The 20,932-nt window shown below is 41.2% G+C and overlaps 1 protein-coding gene across 1 annotated transcript; it reads left to right on the forward strand.

Annotated features, from left to right (window-relative positions):
- Positions 1–389: 389 nt before the first annotated feature.
- vps26bl (vacuolar protein sorting 26 homolog B, like) lies at positions 390–11,939 on the forward strand. The gene is made up of 6 exons (XM_052046278.1): positions 390–770; positions 4,175–4,331; positions 5,643–5,807; positions 5,882–6,057; positions 6,138–6,280; positions 10,098–11,939. Exons 1-6 carry the CDS (start codon positions 401–403, stop codon positions 10,224–10,226), a joined length of 1,140 nt encoding a protein of 379 aa, XP_051902238.1. The 5' UTR covers positions 390–400; the 3' UTR covers positions 10,227–11,939.
- The last annotated feature ends 8,993 nt before the right edge of the window (positions 11,940–20,932 follow it).

Genomic DNA, 20,932 nt, shown 5'->3' on the forward strand with positions numbered 1-20,932 from the left:
AGAATCGAACCCTGCACCTCTGCACTGCCAGGCTGGCATCTTAAGCAGTCATTCTCCGTGCCACCATTAATAATAATAATAATAATAATAATAATAATAATAATAATAATAATAACAACAAATCTTATCAGTACAATGAATGAGTGTAAAGGCTAATCTGTCACTCGAATACTTGTTATACAAGCACTATCGGCTACCTGCAAGACAAAATTGCGGGCAAAAATAAAGTACGTTCTGTTGCGCAAAACAGTGCAAACACCTTTTAAAAAACGTATCATTATACGACCTTTTTCTGCAATAGATTATTATAGAAATGCGTACTGTTATATTATCGTGTACTGTTTAACAAGGAAAACAGAAAATATAAGGAGGAAAAACTCGTACAATAATAAGACTCCGCATGAGTACTGGCGCATGCGCGATTGCTCAGTTCAAACTGGGAAGCGACTTGCACCCGCAAACCGACGACTATCTTTCTCTCGTTAAGTCAAGTGGTTGCATTTTGTTTCGGGTTGCATTCACGGGGGGAAAAAACTGCCCAACAACGATGAACTTTTTTGGTTTTGGTCAAAGTGCGGACATCGATATTGTTCTCAATGATGCCGAAACAAGGAAGAAAGCTGAGCATAAAAGCGAGGACGGCAGAAAGGACAAATATTTCCTCTTCTACGACGGGGAAACGGTGTCGGGGAAGGTCAACGTCACACTCAAGTATCCTGGCAAGAGGCTGGAACACAACGGAATCAAGATCGAATTTATTGGGCAAATAGGTAAGCGACTGGCGGGGGGCCTGCACCGTGTGCACGCCACTCTTAGCTCCGCCGAGAAGTAGCGAAGTCTGACAGTTGACAGAGGACAGTCTCTGGCAAAAGTATTGCATCAATTTACAGTACAATTTATTAAACGCTGGATTACAATACCGGCACGTCCCCTTGCACCAATATCTTCTGGAGGCATTTGTAATTGCTTTCAAAAGCGTGTATAAGAAGTGTCAGGTCTCGTGACAGATCGTACTAGCTCACAGGTCAGCTGACACAACAGTCATTGGCTATCCGTCACCGCGAAATAAGACTAGTTAACGTTGCAAACTTAAACTTACTGTGACTGTTCTTATTCATAGCATCACTGTTTTTTTTACTTTTGATGGTATGATTCCACTGAACAACATATTTAAATAGATATAGATGGATATAGATATATGTGTGTACACCCGAAATTGGGAGTAACGATCTACATTTATTCCGTTACATTCACTCAAGTTCGTGTTTAGTACTTTTAATGCAATGCACCATACTTGTAACTTTGGCTTGAGTATTTTTGTTAATATGCAATACATTGACTTTTGAGACACTCGCCTAATTTTTTTGATCTGACTGGTATTTATTGTTGCTTGCATGATCAATTTTAGTGACTCGATTTCACTAATCCCGCCTACAGAATTATCGGTCGCCCTGAAGAAACAACTTGAATCTTCCCAAAGTATATATAAATAAGCATTTTTTGAAAATTAACCATCAGACATTGCTTTTGAACGTGGTTCAATTGAATGATTGAAGATGATACAAATACATGTAGACTCCTGAAACTGACAGACCTGGGCAAAATTGAGAGGAAGCCAAGGAAATAATATAAATTGAACATAGGGACAACTCACTTGGGTCCTCCCAGTAATGCCACAGGTGTCTTCAAACTTGTAATCAGTTAGTGGACATATTGAAAGGGTTACAAGTAGTCACTGCTGTTTCGTGACATGGTGTGTACCACCATAAACATGGACCAAATGAAGCAAAGAAGAGAGTTGTCTCAGGAGAGTAGAAGGACAATTATGGACGAGCATATGAGAGGTACAGGCAAAAACAGCATCTCAGCTTGACATTCCTCTGACTATTACTGAATAATATATCACAATATAAATACAAAGGCAATTCCAATGAAGTCTGGATGTTGTGGTAAGTATAAAAACAGAATATAGTGATTTGCCATTGATATTCCGACAGAAACACGGTTTAGCTTAATTGTGTTTTTTATTTATTTATTTGGGGGGGGGTACACTTCTACCCCTTAGGTCAGTGGTCACCAAACTACGGCACGCGGGCCGTATCCGGCCCGCCTCCACATTTGGTCCGGCCCCCCTGAACAATACCACAGTCTTTTGATTTATTTTTCATCTATGTATATTTGTATTTTATCATAAAATTTGGTTTTTGCAATAAAATATTCCTTAGTTATGAACTATTTTCATGATTAACTATTAGCTAGTAACAATTTCATAAACACATATAACGTGATATTTGTTCCATCCTTCTGCGGTCTGTGCCGTTATCTGGCAACCCGAGAAAAAAAAATCCTAAAATCGTCCCTCTCAAAGAGAACGTAATCATGGCGAAAAGGTGAGGTAAGAGAAAAAAAATATTCAGAATATAGGGAATTTAACCCAAAATGGATAAACTATTTTTTTTTCAATGCAAAGCTTTGGTTTTGTACAGGATCCCTATGATTATGACATTTTACCTTTGACGTTATCAATATGTGACTTCCAGCATCATTTTGCGCCAATACCTACTCTAAGGAATTAATTTTCATACACTCTTTATATTTCAATTGAAGTTACCATAATTTTAACTTGGTACTTGTTCTAGTGCCAAAAACAATGAACTTCGTTTTGGTTAACTTTATTCATTCATTCATCTTCCACTCTATCCCCACCAGGGTCACTGGGGAGCTGGAGCCTATTCCAGCTGTCTTCGGGCAGGTAGGCGGGGGACACCCCGAATTGGTTGCCAGCCAATCCAAGGCACACAGAGACGAACAACCATCCACGCCCTCACTCACACCGAGGGACAATATAGAGTGCTCAATCAGCCTGCAATGCATGTTTTTGGAACGTGGGAGGAAACCGGAGTACCCGGAGAAAACCCATGCAGGCCCGGGGAGAACATGCAAACTCCACGCAGGGAGGCCGGAGCTGGAATTTCTGCACTGTGAAGTCGACTTGCTGAACACTGGACTACCGGGCCGGGCCACCTGTTTAACTTTAATGATCATTTATTCATAACAATTTTTTTAATGTGTTCATTTTTCACTGTAGTCAGAAACTATTTCGGATTTTCTCCAGAGCCGTTGAGAGATGTTCATCTGCAAATAAGACATTTTTAAGTAGTTTTGAGACACAACAGATATAATTTAAATGCAAAAAGAAATATTTTTGTGTCTAGTGCATTTTTACCAAGCCAATGCTCAAGAAATATGAATGTTAATATTTTTATTTGATAGCTAATACATAGGCAGCACGTTGGGCAAACGGTTAGCACGTCCTCACAGTGTAGGGTTCGATCCAGGCATTCCTGTGTGGAGTTTGCATGTTCTCCCCATGCCTGCATGGGTTTTATCCAGGTACTCCGCTTCCCACATTCCAAAAACATGCATGGCAGGTGAATGGAACTCTCTAAATTGTCTCTCAGTGTGATTGTGAGCACAAACGGTTGTTCGTTCGTCTTTGTGTGTCCTGCAATTGGCTGGCAACCAGTTCATGGTGTATGCCGCCTACTGCCCGAAGTCGGCTGTGATAAGATTGCACGCCCGCAAGCCTCATAAATAAAGTGGTTCAGATAATGGATGCATGGATAAATATATAATACATATTTTCGGGGTTTATGCCTAGAACAGATTACCGGTAATTAATTGTGTTGTCCTAACAAAAGCCCAATCAAGTGTTTTTGTTGTTGTTGTTGTTTTTTGGAGAGTCCACGGTCTGCATATACCTCTTTAAAGTTACAATTACATATATAGTCATGGGTAAGAAACAACTGCTGCCAATATTTGATCCGCAGAACTAAACTTTAATTCAGAACATGTTGATATTTAGTAAGTTACTGTTTCACAAAATGATATCTCCTTCATTTTCAAGGAATTTACGATTACTATTCGATGCTTTTGTCAAACTGTTGAAGCTGTTAATGAAAAATATTTTCTCGGTACTGCAGTCATATTTCAGGCCAAAAAACAAAGGCCTAAAATATGTAAACCACGAGTGTCGAACTTGTCTTCTCACATCAGATCAGATCTTGGCAGACTGCAGCTGTCAGAAGTGAATGACAAGTTTGCCCAAATTCTTTTAGAATGTATGAAGATACTCTACTGCAGCCGTCTCATTGTATTAATTCATCTCTTTCAGAGCTCTACTATGACCGGGGAAACCACCATGAATTTGTTTCTCTGGTGAAAGACTTGGCGCGGCCAGGGGAGCTCACGCAGTCACAGACGTTTGACTTTGAGTTCACTCACGTGGAAAAGCCCTATGAGGCTTACACTGGCCAGAATGTCAAATTACGGTGAGCTCCACTTGATTGCGTGGCAATTTTTTTGAATCCTGAGCCATCAACAAACGCAGTCCCACCGACAGATGTCTTTGTCTCCTTTTTTTTGTAGTTAAAGGGGAAGTCAAGTCAAAACAGTTCTTGATGATTATATATATGTTCTATTAGTATTGCATTTGTAAAATATTAATTCGGCAGCAAAATCCATCCGTTTTACCCATCTAAGGGGACGGCCATTTTGCCAGTTGCTGTCAACTTAAAATGACATCACAGTCGCTCAGGTAATGACCAAAAATGGCTCACCCGTTTTCTGGGTTTGGGCACATGACGTTTGTAAATTGAGCCATTAGGCTAGGGGTCCCCAGGACCGGACTTGTACTCGGCGATCCTAACGCGCCGGTGCATCAGGTGCGGTGGTCACATGATATGGAGTGAGCTGGATGGACGAATCGCTTAACAGAGTAAGGGGACAAAAAAAATGTATAGGTCGAGACTATATTCTGGATGAGGGGTTAGGACAGGGGTGTCAAACTCATTTTTGTCATGGGCCACATTGTAGTTGCCATTTCCCTCTGAGGGACATTTTGACTGTGAAACCATATAAAGAAGTCCAGAATAATCATTTCTTCAACTATTTAAGTGACTGTAATGAGGGGTTTGGTCACAAGAAAATGCTGACAACAGCTCTCATCTATTACATATGATATATTTTAAAATTATGGTACAGCTTTTAGGAAGCATCAGTAGGAAAAGCCAATCAAGTTGACATGCTTGATTGGCTTTTGCGGGCCACATAAAATTATGTGGAGGCCCAGATTTGGCCCCCGGACCGTAGGTTTGATACAATAGTTTAGGAAGAGTGAACATTCGGACACGCCCTGTGATGTCACTTTCAGTCGACAACGAGTAACAAAATGGCAACCCCCCCCCCCCCCCCCCCCCCGGAGATGGATAAAAATGGGTCAATTTTGCTGTTATGGTTCATAGTCTTGACAAGATGCTTCCCTATCCTCATCTTAATTCGTTTTTTATTCAAATATTGCAAGTTTATTGTTACAAAAACATGTCATAGTATTGTGATATGACTTTGTTGCATGCAATCACAACTTCTTTAAAAAAAAAAATTGTATTATTTAGTGTGGACTGCCCTCGTGCAAAGGACAGAGTTTGATACAGACGGCCGACCGTGAGCGTGCCCTAAATTATTATTCTTATACAATTTATTACTTGTTTATTGAATGGCAGAAAATACTAAGTAAAATGTTTTTTCCACACAGCTACCTTGATTTCAAGACATTTTTTTCTTTTCTTTTTTTGTGCTTGCAGCTATTTTCTGAGAGCCACCGTCAGCCGCAGACTGAGTGACATCGTCAAAGAAGTGGACATTGTGGTTCACACCCTAAGCACATACCCTGATATCAACTCCTCCATCAAGATGGAAGTAGGCATCGAGGACTGTCTCCACATAGAGTTCGAGTACAATAAATCCAAGTATGCTTACGTTTCATTGAGAATGCACGTGGGCTGAAAGTATTCGTCGTCATCGGTGATCATGTCCTTTGCAGGTATCACCTGAAAGATGTTATTGTCGGCAAGATTTACTTTTTGCTTGTGCGAATTAAAATTAAGCATATGGAGATTGACATCATCAAGCGGGAAACGACTGGCACCGGCCCAAACGTCTACCACGAGAACGATACCATAGCCAAGTATGAAATCATGGATGGTGCACCAGTCCGGGGTAATTTGAAAGGATTGTACCGCAGTGGTAAATGATTCTGCTCTGTTATTCTAACAAAGTCTGCCTCTGAAACTCTGCAGGAGAGTCCATCCCCATAAGGCTGTTTCTAGCGGGCTATGAGATAACGCCCACCATGAGGGACATAAACAAGAAGTTTTCAGTTCGCTACTACCTCAACCTGGTCCTCATCGATGAGGAGGAGAGACGGTATTTCAAACAACAGGTACGTACGACATTGGCGTTTGTCTAATAGTGAAATCCCAACATAATTCATTGGTGGCATTTTGTTTGTGTTATTGTTCTATGGGGCTTTTTTGTCCATTTGACATGATATCAATTGAACAGGACCGGTCATTTTTAGTAATGCCAATAAGTTGCTCTTTGCCCCTCTGTTTAATGCAAAGGAATAGAAATACATAATCATATTTATATTTAGAGTTATTTTCAAGATCCTATTATTTGTTTTCAAATCTCTAAATGACCTCGCGCCACCTTACCTCTCTGAGCTCATCCGCCCCTACACACTTGCCCGGCACCTCAGGTCTGCTGACCAGACATTATTGGAGGTACCGAGAACTAGGCTGAAGCTCAGAGGGGATCAAGCCTTTTCTGTTGCTGGTCCCTCTCTCTGGAATGACCTCCCACTGAACATTCGGCAAGCTTCCTCCCTGCCAATCTTTAAAACACGCCTCAAAACTCACTTGCATTCTTTGGCATTTGACTCGGCATGACTCAGATTTGTTCTTGGTTTTTCTGTTCGATGCTTTCTACCGTCTCTGTTACCGATTTGTTGCTTTACTGTTGTATATGTTAGTTGCTCAATGTACAGCACTTTGTATGCAGCGATGGCTGTTTGAAAGTACTCTATAAATACAGTTGAGTTGAGGATTTAACCCATTCAGGGACAGTGGTTACTTGACACTTGATACAGTAGACAGGTTATCATTTCATCAGGTGGCACGTGCATGAAAGGGTTAATGAAATATCCTTTTCTGAAAAAAAAAATCCATCCATCCATCCATCATCTACCGCTTATCCAGGGCCGGGTCGCGGGGGCAACAGCTTTAGCAGGGAAGCCCAGACTTCCCTCTCCCTAGCTACTTCTTCCAGCTCTCCCCGGGGGATCCCGAGTCGTTCCCAGGCCAGGTGGGTGACATAGTCTCTCCAGCGTGTCCTGGGTCTTCCTCTGGGTCTCCTCCCGGTGGGACATGACCGGAACACCTCACTGGGGCGCTCAGGAGGCATCCGAATCAGATGCCCAAGCCACCTCATCTGGCTCCTCTCGATGTGGAGGAGAAGCGGCTCGACTCTGAGCCCCTCCCGGATGACTGAGCTTCTCACCTTATCTCTAAGGGAGAGCCCGGACACCCTGCGGAGAAAACTCATTTCAGTCGCTTGTATCCGGGATCTCGTTCTTTCGGTCACGACCCATAGCTCGTGACCATAGGTGAGGGTTGGGACGTAGATCGACCGGTAAATTGAGAGCTTCGCCTTTTGGCTCAGCTCCTTCTTCACCACGACAGACCGATACAACGTCCGCATCACAGCAGACGCTGCACCGATCCGCCTGTCGATCTCCCGCTCCCTCCTACCCCCACTCGTGAACAAGACCCCAAGATACTTGAACTCCTCCACTTGGGGTAAGATCTCCTCCCCGACCCGGAGGGGGCACTCCACCCTTTTCCGACTGAGGACCATGGTTTCAGATTTGGAGGTGCTGATTTTCATCCCCACCGCTTCACACTCGGCTGCGAAACGCTCCAGTGAGAGTTGGAGAGCCCCGTTTGAAGGAGCCAACAGCACCACATCATCTGCAAAAAGCAGGGATGAAATACTGAGGCCCCCAAAACGGACCCCCTCAACGCTTCGGCTGCGCCTAGAAATTCTGTCCATAAAGGTTATGAACAGAATCGGCGACAAAGGGCAGCCTTGGCGGAGTCCTACCTCCACTGGAAACGATTCCGACTTACTGCCGGCAATGCGAACCAAATTCTGACATCGGTGGTATAGTGACCGAACAGCCCGTATCAGGGGGTTCGGTACTCCATACCCACGAAGCACCCCCCACAGAACTCCCCGAGGGACACGGTCAAACGCCTTCTCCAAGTCCACAAAACACATGTAGACTGGTTGGGCGAATTCCCACATACCCTCAAGGACCCTGCTAAGGGTGTAGAGCTGGTCCACTGTTCCACGGCCGGGACGAAAACCACACTGCTCCTCCTCAATCTGAGGCTCGACTTCCTGACGGACCCTCCTCTCCAGCACCCCTGAATAGACCTTACCAGGGAGGCTGAGGAGTGTGATCCCTCTGTAGTTGGAACACACCCTCCGGTCCCCCTTTTTAAAAAGAGGGACTACCACCCCGGTCTGCCAATCCAGAGGCACTCTCCCTGTTGTCCACGCGATGTTGCAGAGGCGTGTCAACCAGGACAGACCCACAACATCCAGAGCCTTGAGGAACTCCGGGCGGATCTCATCCACCCCTGGGGCCTTGCCACCGAGGAGCTTTTTAACCACATCGGTGACTTCAACCACAGAGATAGGAGAGCCCACCTCAGAGTCCCCGGGCTCTGCTTCCTCCAAGGAAGGCGTGTTGGTGGAGTTGAGGAGGTCTTCGAAGTACTCTGCCCACCGGTTCACAACGTCCCGAGTCGAAGTCAGCAGCGCCTTTTATTGTTAAACAACTTATGAAGATATGGGAACTTTTCAAACCATTGTCTTCATGTCAAGCAATTCTCGGAAGCTTATTTGACTCACTAATTCAAGTTTAGGAGTTGAAGCTCCCTGTTCCTTACCTTGGGCTCACCACCTAGGCTTACAGTATTAGCTTACTTTTAATATAATGATATTATTGTACACCTTTGTAATGGACACATTTTTCAGGTTGTTGTTATATCACAGTTACAAATTAGTTTTCTCTTTATCGTGTGACAAAGTATTAGTATGACATCAGGTCCAACAGACCATCAGAATCTGAATCATGTTTATTGGCCAAGTAGATATCACACACAAGGAATTTGTCTCCAGTAGTACAGGCTATCCGAGTATCAACGATAACAAGCAACTACGACAGACAAGAATATGACAACTAAATATGGAAAGACATTCCGTAATGTAAGGGTACTGTTGTGCGATAGTACCACCCAATGACAGCTGTTGTAGAATACAAAACAATAACAGTTGTGAAGTTGGTGCAGATAATTATTGCACCATTTTAAAGTGACCATGAGCAGTATTTGTAGAGCAAGTTTAAGTGTGCAACTGTACAGAAGTCCATGAGTGATTTAAAGTGTCTGGTGCTGTGGAATAGAGATCAGTGACATTGGTTCAAGTAAGTACAGGGCTCGAGCTACAATGACCATGATGAGTCACTTGCGTCAGGGTCATATCGTATTTTCCGGATTATAAATCAGAGTTTTTATATTCTGGAGCGATTTATGTGTGAAATTACTAACACATGAGTACAGTACATCATTTTACATGTTATTTTCACATTCAACCCAAGAGGTCGCTGTAGGCATGTGTTGATAAACCGACGATTATTCTGACGTAAACAACGTAGAAGAGGAAGCGCTAAATTTTCTACCTCCGGAGTTGGCAGAGTTGTTTGAAAGTTGGATTTAGTGTTTTGGAGTGACACTGGTGGTTTGGTGAACTTGTTGGCATGTTCCTTCTGCTATAGATATCTGAATACCTCTTAATATGTTACGTGAACATACCAAGCACGTTTTCAGTTGATTGTTTAAGCGTTAAGTAACGTGAGCATATCGTACACTTAGTTATTCAGCCTGTTCTTCTCTATTTTTATTTTTATTTTTAATTGCCAAGATGACATGTCTATTCTTTGTGATTGATTTTATCAAGTACATTTCCCCAGAAAATGTGACTTGTACTCCAGTGTGAGTTATATTTTTTCTTCTTTATTATGCATTTTATGGCTGGTGCGATTTCGACTCCGGAGTGATTTATAAACCGGAAAATACAGTATCTGTTTGGTTGTTCCACTCAGTTGTTCTAAAACCTTTCTGATGTTGCAGGAAATCACCCTGTGGAGGAAAAGTGACGTTGCGAGGAAGAGCATGTCTCATCAAGCCATCCTTGCCTCCCAACGCTTCGAAGGCTCCTCCCACCCAGAGAAAAGTCAGGCTGGTGAAAAGGACAGCTAAGAAGTCCATACCACTCCTGCAGCGAGTTGTGAATATGAAAATTGTTTTCGTGCGTCAGGAGAGAATGCGCTGAACTTAGTAGCTTTGCAAGTGTATGTCAAGGGAACAGGGCACGGTCAGCTTGTACTTGCAAATTTCTAGATTAGTTTCTTTGGAACAGCTGGAGGTCCCAGATTGGTACAGTTAACCCAATGGATCTTATTTCGCTGTGATGCTTAATTTTACAGACAAAACAAATACAGTGTTCCCTCGCTATTTTGGCTGGTGCGGCTTCACTCCATCGTGGGTTTTCATTTTTGACGATAACTTTGTGTATTCTTCTTTTTAAGGGAGGGGAAATTTGTTTTACTAAAACCAAGAACATGAACATTAGAGCTGGTCAGCCCCAAAAACCGAGTTCCTGTGTGGGTGGGTGGGGTGTTTAAAAATGGCCGAATAGAAAATCAGTCAACATCTACTTTTGGGGGCTATTTTGGGGCTCGTGTAATATATCACCCTTAAAAAGTGAGTGAACACTGTATACGCTAAATTAAGTCTTGAATTGGCATTAGTTTTACAAATATCAGCCTCTTCTGCATGTCTCGAACATGGCCTTGAATTCTAGCCACTTTGTGCTGCAGCTGTGGTCAACTCTAAATCTCACATTTTTCAATGTTTAATTGCTGGTTTGGGAAACTTATATTCGCTTTTAGTTCAAGAGGAAGTGAATTGAAGATGCTTAAATATTTTCATACATTCCACCAGAAATGACGTATTTATTTTTTTAATAGCATCAGATATGAATGAATGCCTTACCTAGTGTAGACGCCACTTTTTGGTCTCTTTTGAAGGGGAGGGTGGGAAACATTTACAGTGAAGGAATCAATATTTTATTTTTTGACAGATCAAGCTTATTATATATTCACACACACAAACATATATACCTGTACACACTACTCATAAAAGCAAGGGATATTTGGGTTTCATGTGAAATTTATGGACAATGTAAAATGTTCACGCTGCAGTGTTGGCATACATAAGTTAACAACAAGGATGGGTACACCACAACAAAAAATTTAAACCTGCCAACTCAAACATGTGACCTTTAGCATCAATCACAGCTTGACAACGACTTCTCATGCTGTTCACAAGTCGACTTATTGTTTGATGAGGCATGTCATCCCACTCTTGAAGGGCAGCCCTCAGGTCATTGAGGTTCTTGGGAGCAGAGTTTTGAGCCTCTACATGGCGACTCAGCTGATCCCATACGTTTTCAATAGTATTCAGCTGCAGTGTAGGCTATTCCATTTGCGGTACACTAATTTCCAGCAGTTGCTCCCTGATGATGTGACCTTGATGAGCTGGAGGATTGTTGACCATCAAGATGAAATTAGGCCCATGTTGTTCATGTCGGGGCACAATCACTGGAGGAAAAATGCTATTCACATAGTATGGAATTGTCACAAAGCTTTGTGACCTGCCCACATCGTAACACCGCCACCACCAAAAGCTCGTCTCTCGGTATCTCCGTTGCAACCTGCCTATGACACTCGAAGGTCAGTGGCCACTTCCGTCTGAGAACGTCCCATTTGAACGACCATTTAAACACCAGCTCTAATTGAACCAGTACATGCATGTTTGCACTGTGCTTGAGGGGAAAGAAATTTCATCTGTGCTGTATGTTGCACTTCGAGCATATTTGACAATAAAGCTGACTTGACATGTATTGGTGGACTCCAGGGTCAAACGGCTGTTTTGAATTTTATCGTGTTGGAGAGCAGCAACTCGTGCAAAATGTACTGAAACACTTAACCGTTGGACCTGTGCATTCAAAAGCTGAGCGAAGGTCACATCAAGTTCAGCTGTAAAGGTTTTAATGCATTTTAGGCTCCTGTAATTTCACCTGACAGCTAAATATCCCTCCCCTTTTGTGATGAATCCTGAAAAGAAATGATCTACTCTCCAAAAATTAAGAAAGCAACTTTATTTCTGGGGATAGGGACAGTGTGGGACAACGAATGTACCGTCAAGAAAAACAATTGAGGGCTCTCTTAACATCAGAACTAAAAAGCATTTTGATCTCCCGCTACAACACCTCCCAGGAGAAGCGTGTTCCTTTGAAAATCTATTTGCTGAATTCTTATTTGTAGCTCCTCGTGGTTTCTTGTCTTTGATCTGATTACTTTTCAAGTTCCTATCTCTTATTTGCACTGTGATCGCTTCAATTTTTTATTTATTTTTTTATTTTTTTGTTGTTCTCTGGACTGTAGTAGGAACAAACCTCTTTGAATCGTAACCATCACCTCCAGATGATTATAGGCAGTGTTCAATTAGGGTTCTCTACTCAAGTGACCCAGATGCTTTTTGTTGGCGGCTGCTTTTTGATATTTAGCCTGCTTTGTGCCTCAAGATTGATCCCCCCCCCCCAAAAACAAAAAAAACAAAAAACAAACATCGTTTTGGATGCAGTACCATGACATAACCTGTTACTGTGACTTTCGAAGTCATCATTTGACAAGAAAGTTGTATTCAATTCAATTCAGTCATTTACTTCGGAACACATTATGTCAAGTCTAAACAAAAATGTTTTCTTCTTTCCCATTCTGGGAAAGGAAAAACCCAATGTTTTGAACTGTGAGATTCTTTCACGATGGATGGCATTGAAGTTCCATATATTTTTATATTTCATATTAATCATGAAAGGCACGTTGTGGTGTCACGCCAACGGATTGTGCCAACTGCTCTCGATTGGATAGTCTGCATCAGGGGTCACAAATCCTTTTTCAATCCTTTCATGCACCAATAATGATAACCTGTAACTTGACAACCTAATATGTCCACTGTAGTAACCGCCGTCCCTGAAATGATTAAAACAAGTGTGATTTAAAAAGAAGACAGTGGAGCTTTTTAAATTGGGGGGGGGGGGGGGGGGAGAAAGGCAACGCAAAATAACTGGTGAGCTTTTGGTTTTTGTGGAGGTTTTTTTTTTTTTTTTCTTTTTTAGCACCATATCCTCATGTGGCTGGCCAGCGGCCACTGTGTTGGTGTCTACTTTGTACATTGTATCCCCTTTAAATTGTGTGTGCTTAAATTTGCTGGTGGATTCTCAGTCTTCACTGAAAAAAAATATATATTGAAAACACATTCAAGAACATCTGGATCACAGTGGAAGTCTGTATATTTGTTGTTATTTACTGGAAAATTAATTTTTTTTCTCCCCCCGATACAGACAGAAGCCACTTCAATGCAATTTTTCAAAGAATATTCAATTGAATTTGTCAATGTAAACTCTAAAGGAACAATGTTAATGATGTCCTGTTATTAAATTGAGATAGAATAAATATAAACTACAAATAAACAATGTACATGATGACCTGTTGTTCACTTTTATGACCTTTCACTTTCCCTTTGTCAGTTTCCTTTGAATTAAAGGGAGCAATGCAAAACTTCTCTGTTGATTAAATGGCACCTTACATTGTCCAAGTTATGTCCCTAAGATGACCCACCTGTGATATTTTCCTCATAATATACTCAAATGATGAACAGAATTTTTAAAGTGTTTACTCCTGGGTTTCTGATCAAGCTGCATTTGCTCAAATTGTTTAATATTTCTGAGTTGCACATCTGGCTCAGAGTCCAAGGGTTTTGGGTACAAATCTTGCTTCTGGCCCTCCCATGTGTTTTGTTTTCTCCAAGTTCTCTGACACGCTGACTTCCTCCCACATGACAACATATGCACATTGGGGTGAATTGAAGTCTCCATATTGCCCATACTGAATGTGAGTGTGAATGGCCGAGACCAGTTCAGATGCCAATTCAGCTGTGATTGGCTCCAGGTCACCTGTACCCCACGAATCCGTAAAAGGATGAATGGGTTGATGCTTGTTTAATATTCAAAATGTGAAATTAAACTTGGAAAAATTAGGTACAGAACTCTTAAGTTCTGTGGTGCAGTTTCCTTTCTGCGCCATTAGAGAGCAGGTTTGTGTAAGCTAAACAAATTTATCCAGGAAATTATTTTGTTCAGCTGTTTGGAGCGATACCGCCAATTGATGACATAAAATAAATGTGATTTGGGGTTAAAATGTTCCACTTATAAAATTTGAAGTGGTAATTTCCCATTGGCATAAAATTGATGAAAAGAACAATACTAATTACACAATAATATCAGAATAATCTTTATTGGCCAAGTATGAAGAACACACAAGGAATTTGTCTCCGGTATAACACGCTGCATTAGTATCATAACAAGGACATGACAAATAAGTATGGGAAAATAAGTATGGAAGGACATTCCATAATGTAAGTGAACCGTAGTGCGGTGGTGCCACCCAGTGACAACTGTGAGGCAATGTGCAAAGTATCAAGCAGAGCTAAAGTGATCATTGGTAGAATAAAATACTATAACAGTTGTACAGTTGGTGCAGAAAATCATTGAACCATTTTAAAGGCACCAGTAGCAGTATTTGTAGTACAACAAGTGTGCAATCGTGCAGATGTCCTTGAGCGCTTTAAAAAGTGGCTGGTGCTGTGGAATACAGATCAGTGACAGTGGTTCAAATGAGTACAGAGCTGGAGCCACTTTCCAGATAGATTTCATTATAGTACTGTTTAGGGAGTTAATGGCTAGATGGAAGAAGCTGTTTAAGTGTCTGCTGGATTTGGTGCACATGGATGGTAGCACCTGCCTGAGGGGAGTAGCTGGAAAAGGTGGTAGGCAGGATGCGGGGGGTCCAGTAGGATTTTCCGTGCCCTTGTCTTAGTTCTTGCAGTGTGCAAGGCCTCAAGAGTGGGTAGGGCGGTGCCAATGATTTTTTCCGCTGTCCTAAATGTCCGTTGAAGTCGGATTTTGTCCTTTTTTGTGGTGGCCCCAAACTAAACCGTGATGGATTGATTCGATGACTGCCGTGTAGAACTGTCGGAGCACCTCTTGTGGCAGGCCATGCGTCCTCAGCAGCCTCAGGAAGTACATCCTCTGTTGGGCCCTTTTCAGGATGGAGTTGGTGTTGACCTCCCACTTCATGTCCTGGGAGACTCTGATTCCCAGGAACTTGAAGGTCTCGACGGTTGACACAGGGCAGTTGGATAGTGTGAGGGGCAGCTGTGGTGAAGGATGTTTCCTGAAGTCCACGATCATCTCTACCGTCTTGAGCGTGTTCAGCTCTAGGTTGTGTCGGCCGCACCAGAGCTCCAGCTGCTACATTTGTTGTCGGTGCGCAGACTCGTCACCGTCTTTGATGAGACAGATGACCGTGGTGTCGTCTGCGAACCTTGAGTTTGACAGCTGGGTTGGTTGAGGTGCAATCGTTCGTGTCCAGTGGGAGCAGTGGAGAGAGGACGCATCCCTGTGGGGCTCCATATGTTAACTAAAGTGAGAGAGAGATACAGGTATGTCATGTGAGGTCATACTGCATGTGGTTCAACCTTCGCACACATCCCAGTACTGTACAATAATCTCTTAAAACTGTCTCTTAACCTCTTATTTTATACTTTCATTTTTAATTGGCTGAATGTCCGAGTTTCATAACCATATTGAACATTTTGCACGTGTCCTTGAAATGTCGGTCTACTTTGTCTCTATGGGGCAAGTAACTGGCCCTTTGAGAAACCCTCTTTATGTGTTCCGTCACATTACGAAGCAGCATTTTGTCCTTGCTAATAGAATCATTGAAGGACAATGATGTGCTTGTTAAACGCTGACATTCGCCAGAAATATGTTGTCGTTGTAAACTATACCAGTGCTCATATTTGGCTTATTGAATGCTGCATGCAGTTAATGCTTTCAGGGACAGTGGTTGCTACAGTGGATAGTTTATCATGTTATCAGATTACAGGGTGCATAGAAGGGTTAATAAGATTTTTTTTTTAACGGATGTGAGCCAATACAATATACTGTATAACAATAATTCCAAGTTGCTCAAAGTAGATGGCTTTCTAGATGCTCCTAAGAATGTGACAAAATATAGTTTTTGATGCAGCACTAGTGATGCATAGTAGTCAATGTAAAATGTACACTGGGAAATTTGTCTATTTCTTCTTCCATCGTTATTTATTTATTTTAAAAAAAACACATTCATGTTCCTATTTCCTCTGATGTGGTTTGGCCTGGTACAACTATACATAGAAATTACTTTGTAATGGCAGAGAATTCTCCCGCATCAAACAGAACCATCGCAATTTTCTTTTTGTTTTAACTTTTGTAGCTCAGTGAGACAACCAAACTATCGGGCGTAGGTGACATTATGATTCACTCGAGCATTATTACGGTACCTTATAAAGGGAATATTTGTGATATATATTGTTATCCATGTGTCACATACACACAGTAAACAGCTGCATCGATGAGGTCATAATAATAAGGTCAATATAAGACTAATGGCAAAAACGGTCTCCCCAAGACAATTTCCACACCTTCAAATTTGTCTGCTGCCTTGGTCATTTCTCCTATCTCCAAACCATCTAGCACAGAGGTGTCCAAAGTACGGCCCGGCGTCAATTTGTGGCCCACAGTTCATTTTTCAGCTGAGAGCAACATGACAAAAATAAAATGTCGACTTTTTCTCTATTTTTGAAGATACAAATAAACTACTTGTGATAAAAAGAATGGCACAATTTATTTTGAGAACACGAAAGATCACTCAATTATAGAAGCAAAAATAGTTTCTTCCATTTTGTGCTCCATGGCAGATTTATGAAGAGGTCACATTAATGATCCTCAAGTAACAGTTTGAAAACAGTTCATTTATTTATTTTTTTGGGGGGTCTAAATATGGAAATTGAATTTGGCTGCTGTTAATTGCAAAACTGGATCGAATCTGTGAGATTGATGGCTGTTGAAGAAATCTAAGTCAATTTGCCTCAACACCTTGAACAAAAAGATTATGAAATTAACTGGACAAGCCAAACAATATGCAATTGCCTTCTTGACTGACTTTAGCATGTTTTAAAAAGTTGAAGAATTTTAAAGTGGCCCTTTCATACTTCCCATTTATTTATTTATTTATTTATTTATTTATTTATTTATTTATTTATTTATTTATTTATTTATTTATTTATTTATTTATTTATTTTGTGTTGCGGCCCTCACACAAAAACGTTTGGACACCCCTGATCTAGCAGATCCAAAGTACTTTGAACTTAAAGTGCTGCACCACTGCTTTTCGTAACCTCACACACACATGCACACACCCCCACACACTCAATTACTGAGTTGTTTTCCGGAGCCGTGCGGTAGGTAACTGGATTTTGAGCAGATTGGGTTAATTGTTCAAATAATTCGATTGCCGATGTTGGTTTGATTATTTTGATCCAGCAAATTGAGTTGAAGATTAGATTTTGGGTGAGCTGGAGATATGAAGCTGGTTGTATACTGAAGTCGAAGTCAAATTGCATGGCTCAGTAGGTAACTCTTTCACCCAATTTGGATTACTTTTGACCAAGCAGTTTTCAGAGTGTACCATTTCACTGCTTACTCAGCGTTGAACCGCTGACATTCATCTCTCATCTTACCAGTGCGTGCTTCTTCCTCTCCACGTTCTCTTCTGACTTCCTCCTACACTCACCATGGATCACAATGTCATCTGGAAACATAATGGCGCACGGAGACACGTGGGAGGTTTCGGTTGTCATCCGATCAGGCTTCATCAGTCATTTAGGTGGAATCAGCCTCATTAATATTCCATTCAGTCGTAACGATGGTATGTCGCTGATGGTATATTCTGTGTGTTATCTGTTCAAGGCTAAATTATTGAATCGGTTTGAAAGCAATGAAAACACAGCATTATACTGTATGTGTGAGATTGTCCACTAAATAAACCCTCTCGGGGACAGCAGTTACCATAGTGGACAGCTTATCATGTTATCAGGTTACAGGGTGCATGAAAAAGGGTTCATGTTCTCAGTGAAGGCTGGCAGATCTTCACTTCTGATTCTAAACTCGGTCTCATCCACACACCTGTACCAATGACTACTTGGAGGTGTTCCCTTGAAGGAATTCAAAGACCTACTTTTTATGTCCCCCATGTAAAGGCTGGCCACGATGCAGAATAAATTTGAAGCCATACCGCAGACATTTGTGTGTGTGTGTGTTCCCATGAATTGAAATATGCAAAAAGGGCTAATCTGTTGTGGGTTGAGTGTGGATCTGTTGTGCATTTTTTTTTTGTGGGGTTGTCCTCTCCATCTATTTTCAACATTTATCCTTTTTAGGGTTGAACATGTGCCAGAGTCTATCCTAGCTGACTTTGGGGTGAGAGGCAGGGTACACTCCCGACTGGTGACCAGTCAGTCCGAGGTTAAGATACAGTCAAACAATCATTCAAAATATTGGGCAATTTGGACTTTTCCATTAGCATGTTTTTGAAGGAAGTTACGCAAGCATGTGAAGAACAAGAAAACTGCATCAAGGAAAGACCCCAAACCACTGTACCTCTTGAATATCAGCCAGCCAAGCGAATAATTATGACATGATGTTACCCCCAGAAAAGCCGAAGAAATGCTTATTTGAATATTGTCATCATGAAGTAAAGCGCAAAGCGCCTGCAGTGTCACAGAACCTAGTTTGGCTGCAGACTCATCTTCTCTCTGCATGATTATTGTCTTTGTGTAAGCTGCTAAACCTTTTTTTTAAATAGAGATTACGCTGCGGGAACAAGCTACAATATTATCTGGCGACTGCAGTCGTTGCAGCTGAATTAAATACACTCACACTGCATACAACAATAAGAAATCATTTTATTCCGTGATGGTTGGGTCAGTCTTTTGTGAGACAAAAGGAGAAAAAAGAAGCGAAGGAGATAGTGAAATAAGCACTTTAGTCATGTAGGTTCAGGATTATTTAAATATTCATACATTTCATAACAAAACCAATTTATTGCATTTGAAATTGTCATGGTACTAAAAATGCATAGATATTTTTTTAGACCGTCAAATAAAAACAGAGTTGCACTGTGCTGCCGAGGACAAAATTTATGGAAGGCTCTTCATTTTTATCTTTATTCTGAGGCAGTCTGTCACCAAGGCCTGTAAAGATGCCGAGAGAAGTAAAACAGGCCTATCCTCATGTGCCTTTAACAAGAATCAGCAGATGGAATTCGATAGGATTGGGGAAACTAATCTTTTCTTTCCTTGATTCCTCCTATAACAATAAAATATAGAAAAATGTGTCTCCTTTCCTGTGCAATGCTAAAACAACCACTCATTCTCACGTTCACACCACTGGATGATCCCTAAGAGGATTGTTTTTTTTTTTTTAAGTAGAAAACCGCCTATGCAAGGAAAATGTGTAAACGTCCAGAGTCCTGTCTCGTTTCATGCTTTGTAGCTCACCGTCAATTTTTCCTCGACTCCGATTCAGGGGTGTGTAAATTGTATAACAATTCCTGAGCCTTGGAATAGTTTTATGAGATGGCACGTCAAAGACATTTTATGAAATCACCCAGAAACTATTATAAATTGTGAAAAAAAGTGCAATATGTCTCCTTTAATGTATTTGGAATTGTTGCTTTTTTTTGTTTTGTTGTTTTCTGTGTTTTCACTATTCAGAAATATTGATTTCTTGCTTTAGGTTACCGTTAACCCTTTCCTGCACCCTGTAACCTTAAAACATAAGCTTTCCAATGGAGTAACAGTCATCCCTGAAAGGGTTAAAAAGGTTAATGAAAAAATATTAGACATGTTAAAAAATTGGGGCTGGGGGGGGGTAATTATGGTTTTCTCTTTTAATGAAATTTTGCCAACACAGTTTTTATGCCTTTATACTTGATTAAGAAAATGTTTGAATCCAATTGCCTTATTTCAGCAGACATATCCCATTATATTTATAATATATTTAAATGGGCGGCCCGGTGCTCGACTGCTTCGCGCATCAGCTTCACAGTACAGAGGTACCGGTACTTTGATTCCAGCTCTGGCATTCCTGTGTGGTGTTTGCATGGTCTCCCCCTGGCAACCCTCATGAGGTTAAGTGGCTCGGATAGTGAATGGATGGATGGATGAATTGATACTTTTACCCATTGGTGTTGTATAGTATATCCCAAGTGTCCACAGACTGCCGGTGGATGGGTTGTAATGTGTTTTTGTCTTTTATTATTCGTTTTGTGAAGCATTTTGTATTGGTTTTAAAGTATGAAATTTAGATAATGCCATTTTTTAGCCATTACTTTGATTTTGTGGACTCTCTCATTGTCTTCTTCTACCTCATGCTCTGATTTGCATTTGCTAGCAAAGAGCCAATTAGATTGATCTTTTCTCACCAACAGCCAACACTATTTTGCTTATTATGATCGATGGCACACATCCAAATCATGTCGAAAGCACAAATGTTCTAAGTGTTGCTTTTTACTAAGTTCCTACCATGAATATGTTGGGTAAAATACTGTATGTAAAAAGAGGTATATGTGTGATTTTTATTTCACAAAACCCTGACTGTTGATGGCATAATAAACAATGACTTTTCAGCCATGTGGTGTCTTGCCGTGGTGGGAAATGGTGATTTTGAGAGATAATTACTGTAGGAATCAAACGTTGTTGACTAAAGACACTTTCTTTTTGCATTCAAATCCATTAAATATCTTCGTTAAGTATACATTTAATATAAATGAATCATGTCAGATTATCAAGCGAGCTAAAAATGCTGCATCGATGTGAAACTGACAGGAAACTCAAAGGTGTCAAAATGTTCCCCTTGTTGTGGGATGGCCAGAGATATAAATCATGAGAGTTTACTT

The sequence above is a fragment of the Hippocampus zosterae genome, chromosome 16, assembly GCF_025434085.1.
Source record: "Hippocampus zosterae strain Florida chromosome 16, ASM2543408v3, whole genome shotgun sequence".
NCBI classification, from domain to species: domain Eukaryota; kingdom Metazoa; phylum Chordata; class Actinopteri; order Syngnathiformes; family Syngnathidae; genus Hippocampus; species Hippocampus zosterae.

Coding starts and splice junctions, on each gene's coding strand:
- vps26bl (XM_052046278.1), top strand. CDS start 401: ATGAGTACTGGCGCATGCGCGATTGCTCAGTTCAAACTGGGAAGCGAC. Junction 5,808..5,881: donor TTCGAGTACAATAAATCCAA/GTATGCTTACGT, acceptor TGTCCTTTGCAG/GTATCACCTGAAAGATGTTA. Junction 6,281..10,097: donor GACGGTATTTCAAACAACAG/GTACGTACGACA, acceptor CTGATGTTGCAG/GAAATCACCCTGTGGAGGAA.